At 42.7% G+C, this 18097-nt stretch overlaps 1 protein-coding gene across 1 annotated transcript in view; it reads right to left on the bottom strand.

The window, feature by feature from the left end:
- The window catches only part of PTEN (phosphatase and tensin homolog), a 77085-nt gene that overhangs the window by 26041 nt on the left and 32947 nt on the right, over positions 1-18097 (bottom strand). The window contains exons 4-5 of the mRNA XM_048505234.1: positions 6193-6236; positions 2678-2916 (exon numbers count right to left, since the gene is read on the bottom strand). Of these exons, the coding sequence (XP_048361191.1) occupies positions 2678-2916; positions 6193-6236 (283 nt within the window). The remainder of the gene's footprint in view (positions 1-2677; positions 2917-6192; positions 6237-18097) is intronic.

Raw genomic sequence — 18097 nt, 5'->3', positions numbered from 1 at the left:
TGCTAGGCTGGGGGATGCGGGAGACAGAAGAAAAGCTTAAGACATAGGGACAAATCAAAGTAGGTTGACTATTGGGTAGGAATGAGACAGGGTTACCAACTCCAAGTTGGAGAATTCCTAGAGATCTGGGGGATGAAACTGGGAAGGGTGGGATTTCAGGATGGGAGAAGCCTCGGAGGCTGTATTATGCCATAGACTCTACCCACCAAAGCAGCCATGTCCTGCAGGGGAACCAGGATTGCCAACCTCCAGGCGGGGGCTGGAAATCACCTGGTATTACAACTGCTGTCCAGATGACAGAGATCAATTTCCCTGGAGAAAATGGCTGCTTTGGAGGGTGTGCTCTATAGCATTATAGGCTGCTGAGGTTATTTCCCACCACAAATCTGACCCTCCCAAGGCTCCGTTGCAAATCTCCAGGAATTCCCCAACTTGGTGCTAGCAAACCTAAGGGGAACTCATCTTTGTAGCTGGGGCATCTGTAGTGATTCCAGGAGATATCCAGTCCCCAGCTGGAGGTTGGCAACCCTAGAAGTAAAGGGGGAACAGGAAAGAATAAAATATTATGGGGGCTTTCAGGTCAAGAGAAAGCAGTGGAGGTGGAAGAAGTTAGATTTCTACTGCAGGTCCTTGTGAGTTCCTGCTTGTGAATACTAATCCTAATCAAGGCCATTTATTTTCTGGCTGGAAACCGAAGTGAGACAGCAAGGGATGCTAAAATCTAAGGAACAACAGTTTCAGTTATTACTGCTTCAATTCCAGAAAAGTTTCTCTTCAGTGCAAAAGACACCAGCAATGTGCTGTGATAATTTGCTGGAGAATAGAGTCAGGTAAAAATTGGACCATAAGGGGGAACTGAGGACAACTGGTGCCACCCTTAATAAGTTGATTCAACAACACAAATGTTGCACTCCCAAAGAAAGAGTCCTGAAAATAATGACAAGTTTTGAAACATTTGCCTATTGTTGAGAGAAAGACTCATTATGAAGGGACTGAAATGTATACTAAAGATCAAGGTTGTCATGACTACAGAGAAAACAGTAAATAACAAACACAGCAGAGACTAATCCTTCTTGCACAAGACAGCTGTTCCATAGATGCTTGGCCAGGTGAAGGGAAAGAGAGGTTTCATAGAAAAAGATACTGTAAAAATCAAACAGGGTACTTTTTAGAGAGGAGCAAGTGTGTGTGTGTGTGTGTGTGTGTGTGTGTGTGTGTGTGCGCGCGTGTGTGTGTGTGTGTAAAATACTTTTTAAACTAAGCACGCCCTAGATGCCCTTGGCACCCTAGAAAACCAAAGACATCTAAATATAAAACTCTAGCGTCCTCAAACCCAAACATTTTCAAACCCTAATTTTCAAAAAGTGCCGGGATTTATTTCCCTTATGTCATAACTAAGAATAGATCTACAGTGACTAAACACTGTATGAATTAAAAATAACTATTTTGTGAGATTCCAATCCTAAAGCTGTTTTCACAAAGTCTAATGCAATTTTACTATCATAGCCAAGACTGTCTTTTAATCATATTATTTACAAACAGTAATTCTTAGACATACTCACCTACTTAACAAGTCTATATGAAAGAAAAATGATGTGTGAAAATGCTGCTACAGTTAAAAATCAGGAGTGATCAGCATTTCATCTCTGATCCTGAACTGATCTTTCCTCTAAGAGGCTACTAAAGGGAAAAAGACATCTCCTCTAAATAGGGGTACAGGAGAAAGAGGCCAACCTATTTCTAAATTCCAACAAACCAAAGGAAAATCCATTGACTATGACTACAATGTTAAGTGGATAGACATTTTGATTGATTTTAAAAAGTGTACTGGGTTAAATCGGGTAGATTTTAAAACATATCAAAACCCATAGATGTCAGTGCCTGCTTAGAAGAAACACTCCTCTCCTACAAGGGACAAACTATTTAAATTTGTAGCCTGAGATATAAATGGGTCTTGGAACAAAACCAGAAAAGTGTCTTGTCGCCTGTAAGTTCACAATGTAAGTACGTAAGTAATTAGGGGAATAACTGAGGTACAAAAGAGGTCCAGCTCTTAATGCTATCTAATTTGTGTTCTAATTTTCAGGCTCATACTCTAGAAGTTTCTGAATTCCCCTCTTAACAGATCACACTGAAAACAGATAGAAGTGCACACACCCCTCCAAAACACTGCCTAGCTGATATAGCTGCTAGCTAGGAGATGACCAAAAAGAAGCAGGAGCTATATCCCTTCTCCATCCTGTGTGCCTGTGTGGTGTAGTGCTCAGAGTGGCAGATTAGGCTATGGGAGACCCAGGCGTGAATCCACCGCCATGGAAGCTTGTGGGGTGACCTTAAGTTAAGGTGAGTGGGTGTGACTGGCCCATCTTATAGGCTTGCTGTTAATATAAAATGAAGAAATGTGTTACCCATTGGTTAGAATATTGGGATTTAAAGAAAAAAAATGTTAACCATAATCAGGGCTATCAGATGTATAAAGGACTTAGTCAATCATACACATATTTAACAGCATAAATTTGCATATTAGTAAAAACTGTTCTGAAGGAAAAAATGTCTAAGGAGTGGTGAAATTATTTTAGGAATACAGTATATTCACAATCTGAACATAATGAACATACAGGAGCCAAGAAATTCAACAGGTTTTGCAAATAAAGCAAAGGAGAGACAAGTGTCTTACCTTTTTATCTCTGGTCCTCACTTCTCCGTAGAAATCTAGTGCTTCTTGTGCCTTCTGAAATCGTCCTCGGTGTAACAAATATGCACAAATCATTACACCAGTTCGTCCCTTTCCAGCTTTGCAGTGGATTGCTGCAACATGATTGCCATCTTCACTAAGCCATAGGTCAAGATCTTCACAGAAAGGCTTGATAAGCTCTAGTTGCGGTGGATTATGGTCTTCAAAAGGATACTGTGCAACTATAGAAAAAGGAAAGATTAATACACCTAGAGTCAGCTAGTATTAAGTGGTAACAATGTTACTATCAAAGACATAGATGCTTACGAGATGTAAAATCTACAGAAATTCTCAGGCCTTGGGGGCACACCCCTCCCCCTCCCAAAAATACAGAAATGTTGGGAAAACTGAAATCTATGCAATACTTACTTTTCCAAGCCTCATCTCATTTCACTACTTAAACATAAAAAGCATAATTTATAACTGACCTGGCAAAAAGTTGCAAGTACACCCAAAACAAAAAACAAAGGTCTGTACGTTTCTGTAACCTGTATCCTAAATTTTGCCACAAGGAAAGCTTGAAAATAAGAAAATAAAAAACCACTTTTATAGCAAACCAAAGTGTGTGTTTTCTATGACAGGCTGTTTCATAAACAATATGGGACTGGCCATATATATCTAGCAACTGAATTAAATGTTATTACATTGAAAACCCCTCTCCAATAGCTCAACTACACTAGTGCTTCCCAACCTGAGAGTCAGGATCCAAAAGCAGGGTGTGAAACTTCTGAAAGTGGGTCAAGGGCCAGTTATCCCTAATGGCTTCCCCTGTCCTTTCCATTGCTCATTTGTATTTTAGAAAGCAAGATCTCACCCTGGAAATAGTATCATCCAATGTAATTCATTAGTTGCTATGTTTTCTTCATTGCAAATACACTTTGATCAGTAAAACATGTTCTAAAAGTCCTGAGTGAGTTCTTAGAATCTTAGGGGGAGATTAGAGGGAGTAATCGGGAAGGAGGGGCTGGAATGTAATCTCCATATGCAAAGTCTGTGTATGTTGCAACACTGATTGATTAGGGTTCATTGAGAGGGCATCGTCACCCTTTGAGCTATGTTTGTTGGTTTCTGAAAAATATCTGGTTATGGAATGCTGAACTAGAGGCACACCAAAAAAATCTCATAGGACTGCACTGGCTGGGTAACCACACCAAGTAGACATGAGGACCACCATACTGAAAAGGTTAGAAACAACTGATCTGTACTATTCCACAGTGTATCACTATGAAGCACGCTGCAGCATAATAACTGTGGTCAAAAGCAGTCATGTTTAAACAATCAACCTATATTTGCAAAAAACTGTAACACTTCCTCCAGCGAGGCACAGCAGGAAGGTGTTTTTTTGCCAGCCTGTGAGTGACTTGTGTCACAGTCCATTGTGAATGATGCTGGAAAGGCTGACCAGAGAAGATCAGGTTGAGAGGCAAGAAGATTCAGTGTACTAGCTTCTACTAATTAAACTAACTAAGCTAGATCAAAGCCAGAAGAAGACAAGCAGCAGTCCTCAAGCAAAAAAAAAAAAAAAAGCCCTGCCTGTTCCTCTCATAAAAACATAGCACCTTCTTGGAGCATAAATGCATCTTGAATATTAATGCTGTATACATATTCAGTACACAAAGGAATTAATCTCTTATGCTGTAAACTGTCTTACATTTATATCTTCATATCTGACCTTAAACACTTTTATACCACTGTTATAAAAGTAATAGCTTAGAGGAGGACTGTACAATACGTGATGAACATCCAATGCATATCAGAAATGTATTGTGAACGGATAAGTATCTGCCAATCTTTTCAAGCCTTTGGTGGCCCATTGTATGTGACAGACTAAATAAGTTTAGCCGGGCATGCCATGTTATACAGTTAAGATAGCTATTTCTGTTTCTATTTACATTTTAAATTTTTCTATTTACATTTATTACTTGCCCTTTACCACAGTCTCAGGGTGGGTTACAATGTTAAAATGTTTAGTATTACAATATCAATCAATTTATAAATATCAATCATGACTAACTTTCAATTGAATCAACGAGGTATGGGTATAAGTATATGTATAGTATGACTGGTATATTCTCTTATCTAAAAAGCCATCAACACATTTTAATCATTAGAAAAGATGAGACCTAGCTTAAGAATCATTAAAAAATGGTAAAGAATCCAGATTGTAGATCCAACAAAAAATTAAAACACCAGACTTAATGCATTATCTATTGTCATTTTATCAGATGCAGCAGTAAACATCTGTATTTTTAACACTCCTGTAGAATACAAATGACAATCTTTCTGTAAAGATTAGATGAGAACTTGAATACTACTGAACATTTCTTAGTCATATTTAACAGCTGTCATTTCACTCTGAATGAAACAGTTGAGACAGTGATTCTGAATCCCTGTCAGTGTTTATGCATGTATCTGGCTAAATTACACCTAACAGATTAAAAGCAGAAATGAAAGTACAAACCGGGGGGGGGGGGGGGGGGGGGGGGGGGATGCCAAAAAGGATTTTTTTGGATTTATCCTTATAACAAATTGTGAAAAGAGGTTTCATAATGTAGCATTGCTCTGTTTATTCCTACAAATCCACATGTAAACCACAGACATTTTATAATCCTCCACAAGAATACAAAATATTTTTGATCAACTTCATAACACCAAAGTTTAGTTATTTTTTTTCCAATACTACCACTCAAACTGTTAAACTGTGTTAAGATGAAGCAGCTTGCACCCTGAATATTTAACACTTCAGTTCGAGCCATGTTTAGCTATAATAGTGAAAAACAATTATCCATATGAGGTACTTGTGCCTATAATCACCATCATTCCGGTTACTACACTACCATATAACAGGCATCCACAAATCTATAATAGTATAAGGACTGGGATCTGTGCTACTTTGCAAGAGTTCTACAATAATATATAGTGATGATAAATATAGGTCTCACACTCTTTAGAAATACAAAGGTGTCTGCTGCCTGGTTACACATTTTCAGAAGAAGTCTCAACAAAAAATGTCAGAAAACCTTTCCAAAAATTTTGGACATAATATTTCATTTTACCTGCACCTAAGCACAACTTAATCAAAACAGTATTATCTGCAGTTCTGCTAGACCAATCTGTACTTTCTCAAGAAAACTACTAGCAACAATTTCAAAATTAGCATGTTTTATATGAGGTTGTATTAAAAAAGAATATTTCATGTTAATTCAGGAATATAGGTTTAATACACCAGCAATGTTTTAAGTGAATCAAATGTAACTTTGTTCTGCATATGGCCATCAATGGACCATATTTTCAGTTTCAGAATTTCTATTACAGTGTTTATAATCTGAGACCAACTAAGGAATCCCTTAAAATAATCTAGGTATATGTGGCTTCCAGTAATTGGACTTTGCTTCTCTTTCTCTTTCTAGGAGAATAACTTAAGACAAATTTAAGATAAAGTAAAAGCATAAACGCACCTCGGCAATTAAATTTGGCGGTGTCATAATGTCTTTCAGCACACCTGAAAAAAAAATAACGCCAGTTTAAATTCAACACAACTTCTTACCAAGGATGCCTTATGCAATAATCAAACACCTTAATACCACACCCACATACAAACATACAAATATTGTATCTAAAAAGCTTAGTATATGAATATTTAGAAACATTAGATGATCTCCCAAATATATGGATAAATATGAATGTATTTGAAAAGAGATTCTAACACATTAATTTTTAAAAATGTAACTGGTTTTTTAAAAAGCCTTAGAATACATACATACATATGTAATAAGTGAAACTATATGCTTTTACATTCTGAACAACACACAAGTAAAGTCTGCTTAACCTAGCATTAGTTATCTACAGATAGTACTGGAAAATAATATTGTGGAATAGGGAATAGAGCAGCAGTTCTCAACCTTCCTAATGCCGCGACCCTTTAATACAGTTCCTCATGCTGTGGTGATCCCTGAACCTAACATTTATCCATTTCACAAATGGAGGGCACTGATGCAGAGTCTTAGGCGACCCTTGTGAAAGGGTCGTTCGACCCCCAAAGGGGTCGTGACCCAAAGGTTGAGATCCGCTGGAATAGAGTATTAGGAGACACCTGGATCCACATCCCCACTCAGCCATGATGCTCAGTGAAAGACTTTGGGCCAGTCACCAGTTTGCCTCTTAAACATACCATAACTCTCACTTAAAGTTGTTGTAAAGTAGAAGGAAAGGAGAGTGAACAGAAAGGTAATAAAACTTATTAAATTTAATTCTGACTGGGGCAAAGCATCCCCACCATATCGTATCATATTTGCATTTCAATCACTGAGTTTTATATTCAAAGATTTTACTTTTAGTAACGTATCTGATACACCAATTCCCCCAAAGTAAGAAGTATATGTTCCATTTGGGGAAACCACTTTGTGTGTGGTTGGGGGGGGGGGTTAGTTTCATATAATTTCAAGCTTTTTTGGTAGTTGCTCCTATCCTTATGGACCCTTAGCCAATGTGCCATAAAAGTTAAGAGTGTTGGACTGCGAGAAGGTCGGGGTTCAAATTCTTGCAATCTGAAATCCACTAGGTGTTTTTGTCTTTGTTCCAGTCCCACACCTTCATCCTAAAATAACTGAATGGGTCATTGGGAGGGTAAATGGGGGGGGGGGGGACCATACACCATGAGCTTCTTGAAAGGGCATCATAAAGTACTAAATTAAAAGAAACATACATGAATCTAACTTCCAACTGGCTGGTGGCCAAATAGAAACTACCCTCTCAATGCGACTCACTAAATCAAATTAACTGACTGTAGGTTATAAGTTGATAGGGTTGCCATGTTCAAGCACAGATCACACTATTGGAGAATTGGCATGAACACACATATATATACAAAAAAGGGTATCCAGGATTGTCTTTAACGTATTTCTAAAGAACTTTATCTGTCTCTCCTTAAAGACATGCTCACAGTACCATTTCATTAGCCTCGTTGTGCTAATACACACAATTCTTACTTCTATCAGTGCACTCCTATTAGTTCCTACATGATGCTAAATTTGCAGTTACACAAAGGTGCTCAAACACACTATCAAGTGTGATGTGGTTTGCAAAAAAGTTAAAGACAATAGCAAGAAGCAAAGGAAAGGAAAATACTGAAAACACCACTGAGTCAGGCTGCCAGCTCTGGGTTGGGAAATACCAGGACATTTTGGGGGTGGTTCCTGGGAAGGACAGGGTTTGGGGAAGGGAGGGATCTCAGCAGAGCACCAGGCCACAGAGTCTACCCTCCAAAGCAGCCATTTTCTCCAGGGAAACTGATGTCTGTTGTCTGGAAATCAGTTGTAATAGCAGGAGTGCTCCAGGCCTCACCTGGAGGTTAGCAATCCTACAACTGAGGAGTGCCTTGGTGAATGATACACTGAAACTAGTGATGCACAAGATAATAAATATTATTGATTCCTATTGAATACTGAGAAAAGCAATTTTGTAGTTTAATTCAACACACAATTCTGGATTGTCAATTCTATACAATGAACCTTTCGACTTCTCCCAAAATGACTCATTAATATGTATGCACAGAAATAAGTTTGCAAACATTTGCAAATTTATTTTAAAAAGAAAATTAATATTCTTATTTCACAGTTACATTGTAAACAGGGATTTTTAATCACAGAAACAGATCTGGATTATTTTTGAGCAGCCAAATTCTCATCACAATACTCGAGATTAATGCAACTGAGCTGTCAGGAAGCCTGTTATTGCAAAGAGTATAATTTCTACTAATACTAAATTACACAAGAAATTCAAATGAAAAATTGACAAGTTGTGGATTCATGAAGAACCACAGCAAAGGAATAATCAATTGGAAAATTTCCATCCTCACTACAGTACAGTATTACAAGATCACAAACCTCAACATTCTAGACTCCTAGATAAAAATGTGAATGCTCAGCTCTCATGAGACTCTTTGGAATAAGACTTTTTTAAATTATATTTACAGATTTATATATTTATGCATAGCTGGGGAGTTACATATATGCAGAAACTGCTATCTTGTCTGTGCACATTCCCATTTTGCAATTTGTCTTACAGAAATAGACACATGAACTTCAAGATTAAATGGAAATGCTTGGGACCAAGTAAAGATTTTTATGTACCCCTGACATTTCTCTCCTTCCCCCCACTCCAACCTCACCCTCCATGATTTTATAAGCTCTCAGTGGTTTAAACAAGATACTTTCTTCACGTCCCCTCTCATTTCCCACTAACTCAACATTCAGTACTTCTGGAGCATAACTAGCCCTCACCAGATGAGATTAACTGATGAAGCCACATATCTGCAGCATTCCCCACATCTGTAAAATCTCCAATATGTTTACTGGTGGACTGATTTTGATTATTTTATTATCACTGCAGAACAGCTACTTTATTATTAGATACAGTAACTCTGGGGGCCAGCAAGAAGCCAGGGGGACAGAACAGACAAACCCAATCCAAACCTCCTCCTCCACATGGCTTCAGCAGACCTACTTTCTTAACATTCTAACAATCCGAGTCAGGCTGTTGGGGGAGAGGGGCAAATTCTTTTTCATGTGTGAAATAATACTTTCTGTATGCAAGTCCCTTAAATATGCAGAAACCGATCTTGTCTTCATGAGATTCTGTTTGAGTAACTTCTGATAAGCATAATTAACTTTGTTATCAAAGGGAATGATGATATGCAAAGTATAGGCTACCTGATATAAAGGATTACATTCATTTAAGTGTTTTAACTCAAATGTGATGTTTTAAATTTTGATCAGTATTGGGTATTTATCATATTCCACAGAAGGTTGCAGGGTGATCTTGGGCTACAAAAGGCAGTGTACTATAGTGTAATTTCAGACAAGGTGATTTGAGAGATCCAAATTTAAATTCCAACTCTGACAGAGAAGTATGCTGGATGACCTTGGACCAGACACACACTCTTAGTTTATCCTACTGCACAGATTGTTGTGAGGATAAAATAGAGAAGAATGATATAAGCCACAGTGGATGTCCAATGGGAAGAAAGATAGGGTATGAGTGAAACAACTAAATATGCAGTATTAAAGTTACAATTAAAGCTACATTAACGTATTATGCACAAGTATATTAGCACATACGGTTTTGTGTATAACAAACAGTAGCTTGATCAAAATCAGTAGCGCTGAAGTTACATTAAAGTTAGAATTTCAAACAAAAAATGGCTGCAAGATTTGTTTGTTTTTCCTGAATGAAAGAGTCCATTGGATACTCACCGTGAAGGGCTTTTCTACTGGAGGGAAGGGAAGACATCTTGCAAGAGATATGCTCTTCACTATTTGCAGGGAGGCAGAACCACTCAGAATTCTTTAACGTCACTTCCTGTGAAGGTCCTCAAGGTCACATCCCCTCAGTATTCCGTCTGACACAGTACTAGGGATGAGGACCACAGGAATAACAAACTCCACACACAACATTCTAACATGAAGTTAATAACACGTAACATAAACTGTAAAACTCTGGCTCCATCCTACTCATCTTCACAGTCACTACTGTTTAGGATCACCACCATCGGAGAAAAATAGAAACCAGAGAGGGCCAAGATGTCTTCCCTTCCCTCCAGTAGAACAGCCCTTCACAGTGAGTATCCATGGACTCTTCTACGGGGGAGGGGGAGACATCTTGCAAGGGACCTCCCCGAGCAGTGTCCCCTAATTAGGGTGGGTCTCTTTAATCTCCGATGATAGTCTCCAGAACTCTCTTGCCGAAGGCTACTTCTGTAGCTGCGGTGGAGTTCAATTTGTAGTGACGTACAAAGGATGAAATTGATGACCAAGTTGCTGCTTTGCAAATTTCTTCCACTGAAGAATGATTTCTGAATGCCACATTAGTTGCCGCGCTTCTGATGGACTGTGCTGAGACACCCAAGGGTAATGGCAACTCGCTAGCCTTGTATGTTTCGATTATTGTTGCTTTTAACGTTGAGCTCACTGATGCCTTAGACATAGGTAGCCCAATATTTGGTGGCTTTATGTGGACGAATCGGGTTTCTGATTTTTGTAACCACGCAGTCCAGATTAAAAACGCTTTTAAAGCTAAATGCTCTTTTGGGTGTCTCGGATTTAGCATGAAGTTTGGAATCGTAATCTCCTGTCGTCGGTGAAAATTAGAGTTCACTTTAGGAATGAATGCTGGGTCTGTTCTTAAAATTACTCTACCCTTGTGAAAAACACACCGTTTCGGGTTGGAGGATAGTGCCTGCAGTTCCGAAACTCTCCTTGCTGATGTTATTGCGATGAGAAACAGCATCTTCATTCTAACCCACTGTAGATGCGTAGACTGAATTGGCTTAAATGGTTGTTTAGTGAGGGCTATTAGCACCGTGTGCAACCGCCACGACAGAAATCTATGAATTGTTGGAGGTTGTGATAGTTTAACTCCTCTTAGGAAATTCATAATGTCCGTTTGTCTAGCAATGGGGACGCCGTTAATAGCTGGGCACACCATGGCTATGGCTGCTATATGTCTCTTCAGTGTGGTGTTGCGTAGTCCCAGGTCAAACCCCTGCTGTAGGAATTCCAGAAGGTTCTGTAATGATGTCCTGGGTCCACTGAATGGCTGTTGCTCCACCTCACAAACGCTTTCCAGGCCGAGTTGTATATATTAACAGTAGACCGTTTGAGAGCTGCCAGAATGGTGTTCGTTATGCTTGCTGAGAATCCTTTTTGTATGAAACGTCTCCTCTCACAAGCCATACGATCAGCTTGAGCCATTAAGGATCGGGGAAGCTGATGGGACCCTGTAGAAGTAGATCTAGTTCGGGGTCCAGTTGTACAGGTGGTGCTATTGCCATTTCCTGGATTGCTGAAAACCATGGCCTCCTGGGCCACCGTGGCAACACCAATATCACTGTCGCTCTTTCCTCTCTTATCTTTCTGAGTAAGTGAGCTAGCACGGGAAAAGGTGGAAACGCATACAATATTCCCGAGGGCCATCGTGCCAACAGTGCGTCTGTGTCCATCGCTTTGTTGTTGTAGAACAGTGTTTTCCAACCTTTTCAATGTCACGGTACCCTTGACCTCACTCTTCATATATCACAGTATCCCTGCCATCCTCCCCCAACCTTCCCCTCCCAGTTCCCCTGCTTACCACCCCCCACCTTCCCCTTCCAGGGTGAAGAGAAGCACGGGGTGGGGGTGGGTGGGAAGTGGCTGCTGACCTTGCGGCAGGCCCTGCCCCCTGGGCCAGCTCCATATCCTTGTTAGTGCCAGTGGGAGACACCACAAAAGTGAGGGGGGCCGGTAGTATCACTGCGGTACCCCTGGGACATGCTCACAGCACCCCAGGATACCACGGAACCCTGGCTGGGAATCGCTGTTGTAGAACTTGGACATGTACAGTTCTGACTGTGCATTTTCCGGTGAGGCAAATAGGTCCACCATCGGCCAACCCAACACTTCGGTCACTTGTCAGAAAACTCTTGGGTTTAGTTGCCACTCTCCTTCCTGGATCTGCTGTCTGCTCAGCCAGTCTGCCTTCCTGTTCTGTGTTCCTTTTATGTGTTGCACCTCCAACGATGACAGGTGTAGTTCCGCCCAATGAAGGATCTTGGTTGCTTCCTGGTGTAGCTGACATGACCTGGAGCCTCCTTGATTGTTTACATACATTTTTGCTGTGATGTTGTAGTACCTTTTGTAGTACCGCACAATCACATGTTGATCCCTGAGTTGAGATTGGAAATGCGTTAGCGCTAGTAAGATCGCCCTTGTTTCCAAGAGGTTTATGGGCAGTTTTGATTCCTGAGGTGACCATGTTTCCTGAATGAACTGTCGATCTAGTGTTGCGCCCCAACCCATGAGGCTGGGGTCCCTGTAAACTTGAGGTCTGTGACTGTGCGTGTACCTCTTTCCTTTCGCCTGGTTGGTCCGGCACACCCACCAGCGCAAACTGATCTTGACCGATGTAGGAAGAACTACTTTCCTGTTCCTTTTCATAATGATATCCCTTTGAAAATGTCTCAGGAACAGCTGTAGTGGTCGTGCATGAAAGCGTGCCCATTGGGACAGATTTATCACTGATATGTAGAATCCTAGCAGATTTGTAAGTTGTAGCAGGGTTGACTTGAGGTAATTACTTTCCTGGTTTCCTGCTAAATTTTTCTTATCTTTTCCTCTGGTATGAACAAGGCGTCTTTTCTGGTATCTAAGGTGGCACCTAAGTGCTTTAATCGTAGCACTGGAGTAAGTGAGCTTTTTTCTGTGTTTATCAGGAAACCGTGCTGTTGTAGTACCTTTTGGACTGTAGCGACGTCCTGGAGTCTGAAGCTGATATAGTTTTGGCAACCAGCTTCTGCAGGTCCTCATTCTTAAACAGTTTTGGGGATTGTTCAGTAGCCTCCTCTAAGGCCTCTTCTCCCTCTGAGAATCTATCAATTTCCTCTGTTTCTCCTCTGTCTGACCCATCCTCGTCCTCCTCTGGAAAGGCGATTGGGTCCCTGTGGCGTCCCGCCCAATCTCCCCTGGAAGGGTTGGATGGGGTTTGGTTATGTGAACGCTGGGTTTGCAGGCCGTCTCTATGACGTGCCGATTCCCCTTAGCGTTCCCTGGCTGTTAAGGCTTTTTCTATTTAGTCCCGTAGCAACGCTGCAAAGGCAGCAGGGGGAGCCGTTTGCCAGGCTGTGGGGGCAGAATTGGCAGAAACCGCATTTTCCGTCATGGAGGATCCTGGGATGGATACAGCCAAACCTCCTTCTCCCGCCTCCTGCTCCGACTCTTCCCCTCCCCCTGTACTCAGACCGGAGCCTGGAACTTGCCTGGTCGATTGAGTGCCGCCCGTATCTTCCGCATCCTCCTCCGGGTGCACCGATCATTCGGCCGAGTGCTCCAGTTCCCGCGCAGGGTTGGAGGAGCTCAGCTGGGAGCCGGCCGATGCAACTGCGCCCGGGGAAGGCGTGCAGCTCCCTCATGGCAATTCTTTCTTCTTCTTCTTGGACGCGGGAGGTCCCTCCTCGCGTCCTGCCGCATTTTTGCCAGGCAGCCGTTGCTGCGTTAAACTCCGTTCTGGGGAAAATCTTTCCACCTGCTTTTTCTTTCCCTTGGCTCCTCTAGTCTGCTCTGCTCCCGACTGGGCGAAGGACTCCCTCAGGGGAGTGAATGAACTAGATGACATGTTGTATTCTAACGCTCAACTAAGCGACACACACACACACACACACACAATATGCACAGGACAAAGTTAGACTGCACAGGTAGTGCCACAACTTACTAAATACAAACAAACAGATGAAGCAAACGGAGAACGGTCCATTGGACACTTACCATGAAGGGCCCTTCTCCTGGTGGGCTAGGAGTTCATCTTAGCTGGGTGTTTCTCCCAGTTAGGGAGAAAGGTCTAAATTTTCAACTTCCTGTCCCTGGCTCCTCCTCTAAGTTAGAACCAGTAGTCGACTGTCAAAGCAGTAACTAAGAAGGTAAGCAACTAAGGAACAGGAAAGATAGCAAAACAGAACTCTAAACAACAAGAGTATAACAAGGGTTAGGTAATATGAAAAAAAAAGTCAACAGTGACTTAGTCCTGCCCATTGGGGGTTTGTGATTCGTGTTGTAAGACCATCCTATTAATGTAGGATGCTGCCAATGTTATAAGGTTTTGGAACACTTCCAGAGTGAGCTGACTGCCTAAGGGAGGGTCAAGATGGACTCCTAACCCATCAGGAGAAGGGCCCTTCACGGTAAGTGTCCAATGGACCATTCTCCTGGGGGCGGAGTCCATCTTAGCTGGGACCTCCCAGAGCAGTGTCCCCAGAAGTCGGGAGGGGCTGTCATTCTCCTATGATGTGTTCCAAGACTCTCTGTCCGAAAGCCACGGACCATGAGTGCAGTCTGTAATGTCTGGTAAAGGACGATGGTGAGGACCATATGGCTGCTCTGCAGATATCCTCTACTGAGACCTGATGGAGCAAGGCAGCATTGGTAGCTGCGCTCTGATAGAATGGGCTGTCACTCCTGTTGGAACAGATATGTTTAGAGTCTTATGTGCTTCTATGATGCAGTTTTTAAGAGTAGAGCTAATAGCCGCTGAAGACATCTGATGTCCTAGGTTTGGAGTAGTAACGTTAATGAATAGGCTCTCTGACTTGCATATGTTCTCCGTTCGGATAATATATGCTTTCAGGAAACGTCTGACGTCGAGATGGTGCCATAGTAGTTCTCGTGGATGTGTGGGATTGGGGCAGAAGTTCGGGACCACGATCTCTTGACTTAAATGGAAGTGAGATGCTGCTTTAGGTAAAAATGTCTGTGCGTAGGATCACCCTATCAGAATGAAATATGCAGAGATTCTTGTTCACCGAAAGTGATCCAAGTTCAGAAACTCGCCTCGCGGATGTTAAGGCGATGAGGAATAGTGCCTTCATCCGCAGCCACCTTAGGTGGATTGACTGGACTGGTTCAAAGGGTGATTTAGTAAGTGCATTTAACACAGAGTGTAATCGCCATGATGGAAATCTGTGTATAGTGGGGGGTTGCAGTTGCTGTACCCCTTTTAGAAACCTGATGATGTCCACATGTCTGGATGCTAGTACCCCTTCGAACATGGGCCACACGGTAGCTAGAGCTGCTATTTGCCTACGCAGGGTAAAACTTTTCTGAGTCCACACCATCTTGAAGGAATTCCAAGATGTTAATGTCGGATGGATTTTGAGGGTTGACCTTCTTGCGTTTTGACCATCTGTAGAAGGCTTTCCATGTACAGTTGTAAATCCTAGTGGTAGACGGGTGGAGTGAGGCTAGTTGAGTGTCAGTTACCTTGTCCGAGTATCGTCTCATCCTTAGGATGTCTCGTTCAATGACCACGCGGTCAAAAGAAGCCACCCCGGTTCTGGGTGTAGAATTGGTCCCCGATGCAAGAGGTCCGGTATCAAGGGTAGCCACAGTGGCGGTCGATGTGACATCTCAGTGATGGCTGAAAACCAGGGTCTTCGTGGCCAATAAGGTGCGATCAAGATCACTCTTGCCCGTTCCAGCGCCACTCTCCTGAGGAACTTCAGAAGTAGCGGAAAAGGTGGGAAGGCGTAGATGAGAGTTCTTGGCCAAGGAGCTGTCAGGGCATCTACTGCCAGGGCCCTTGGGTGGAAGTACCGGGACATGAAGGTGGGCATATGAGAGTTTTCCACGGTGGCGAAGAGATCGACTTCTGGGAGTCCGAAGGATCGAGTGATGAGTTGGAAAGTCTCCCAATTGAGTGACCATTCTGCCTCTTGTATTGTGGACCTGCTCAACCAGTCCGCCGATACATTCAACTTCCCTTGTATGTGATCTGCCTGGATGGAGAGTAAGTGTGTCTCTGACCATGTTAGTATAATGGAAGATTCTTTGTGTAGAAGTGATGATCGTGACTCCCCCTGATTGTTTATGTATGCCTTGGTGGCCACATTGTTGGCCCTGATCAGGACATGTTTGTTCTGCATGTGAGGTTTGAAGTGTTTGAGGGCTAGCAGGACGGCTCGAGTTTCCAGTATGTTGATGGGGAGAGATGATTCGGTGCTGTTCCATTTCCCCTGTATGAAGTTGTTGTTCAGGGTAGCTCCCCATCCCTTTAGGCTAGCATCCGAAAATATCTGCTGACGTGGAGGGAATAGGTAGGTCTTCCCTTGTGAGAGGTTGTTCTGGATGGTCCACCAGTGGAGTTGAGTTTTTTAGTGAGGGGGGCAGTGTGAGAGGGAGGTCTCTTTTCTTCATGATGTCCAGCTGGAATGGTCGAAGAAAAATTTGAAGTGGTCTTGCGTGGAACCTTGCCCACTGGACCATGTCCATCACTGCTATGAACTGACCCAGTTCATAGGAGAGAAGACTGTCTGGCTGAGATGACTGCTGATGCTTTTCTTTGTTCATAGGAGTTCATAAGAGAGAAGACTGTCTGGCTGAGATGACTGCTGATGCTTTTCTTTGAATGGATAGGATCTTGGATCTTGGAAGGAAGAGAGAGTTTTTTTACGTCGAGATGATAGAATCTAGATGTTCCATTTCCTGTGAGGGTATCAAACAGCTTTTTGCCATATTTACCAAGAACCAGTATCTGTAGTACTGTTTGGACATCTCTGTGAGCCCGATCCTTGGATGGTGATCAGATCAGAATATTGTCCAAGTAGGGATGAGTATGAATTCCCTGCTTGTGAAGAAGTGTGATCGGTCCCAGAAGGATCTTTGAGAAGATTCTGGGGGCAGTGGACAATCCGAACGAAAGAGCGCGAAATTGGTAGTGTCTGTTGTTTGACACGAATCTCAGGTACTGTCGATGTGCCGGATGGATCATTATGTGGAGATAGGCCTCTGTAAGATCCAGGGAAGTGAGGAATTCTCTTGGGCGGAGAGCTTCTATTATGTTGCGGAGAGATTCCATGCGAAAGTGACGGAGTTTGATATGGCGATTGATGTATTTTAGGTCTAGTATTGCCCTCCAGTCCCCGGTCTTTTGGGGAACTGTGAAAAAATGAGAGTATACGCCTAAAAATCTCTCCGTTAAGGGAACCGGTTCTATTGCTCTGATGTCCATGAGGTGTTGTACTGCCTTTTGGTTGTGTGTATGTGTGGCCGATCGGTTGTTGTTTATTGATGTGAAAAATCTCGGTTTGGGAAGGATAGCAAACTCTATTGTGTAACCTGTGGAAATGATTTCTTGGGACCACCTGTCTACATGTTCCCCCAGCCAATGGCTGTGAAAATGAGACAGTCTGCCTCCCACTGGGAATGCATTGGCATCATTGTCTACCTTATTTGTAAAACTTGGTGAACTTATCGGGTTTGGATTGTGTGTTGGAGCAGCCTTGTCCTTGAGAGGAACCTCGACCCCGAAAGGAATTGAATGGTCTCCAGTTGGAGGTCCTCTATTTTAAAAAATCTGGTAAAATTGTCGGGTGACTCTGGTATGGGATCTTCCTGATCCGAAAAGTGCTCTGGTTCCTCTGGAGCCTCGCCTCCGCTGAAGCCCTCTTCCCCCGAGAATGCTAAGGGGTTCCTGGGCTGCCCTGAAGTGGGAGGATTTCTGGAGAGGGTGGGTAATTTACTTCTGGTGACTGTGGGGTTTCCCTGTTCTGGGCGCTGATGATAAGCCTCCATTTGTTCCCTTACTGCTGCCTTCAGGAGCTTAGAAAACTGAGAAGCAGTCATGCTCTGGATGTTAGACAACTGTTCCCCTGCATCTTCCCTTAACTCCATTTTGGTCCCGCTCCCCTCCCCCTCCGCGATATCTTGCCTGCAGACGTCTTCCGACTCATCCGGTTCAGAGAATGTTCGTGGGGACAGAGATGCAGAGGCCGATGCCTCGCTCTGGGAGCATTGTAGCTCGTGAGGGGCTGGCATATCCTGCTGCTCGGACTAGGGCTTCTTA

Source organism: Sphaerodactylus townsendi, linkage group LG08 (assembly GCF_021028975.2).
Source record: "Sphaerodactylus townsendi isolate TG3544 linkage group LG08, MPM_Stown_v2.3, whole genome shotgun sequence".
Classification (NCBI taxonomy): Eukaryota; Metazoa; Chordata; class Lepidosauria; order Squamata; family Sphaerodactylidae; genus Sphaerodactylus; species Sphaerodactylus townsendi.
Note: the sequence above shows the minus strand (reverse complement) of the source record. Positions and strands in the feature narration are given on the sequence as shown.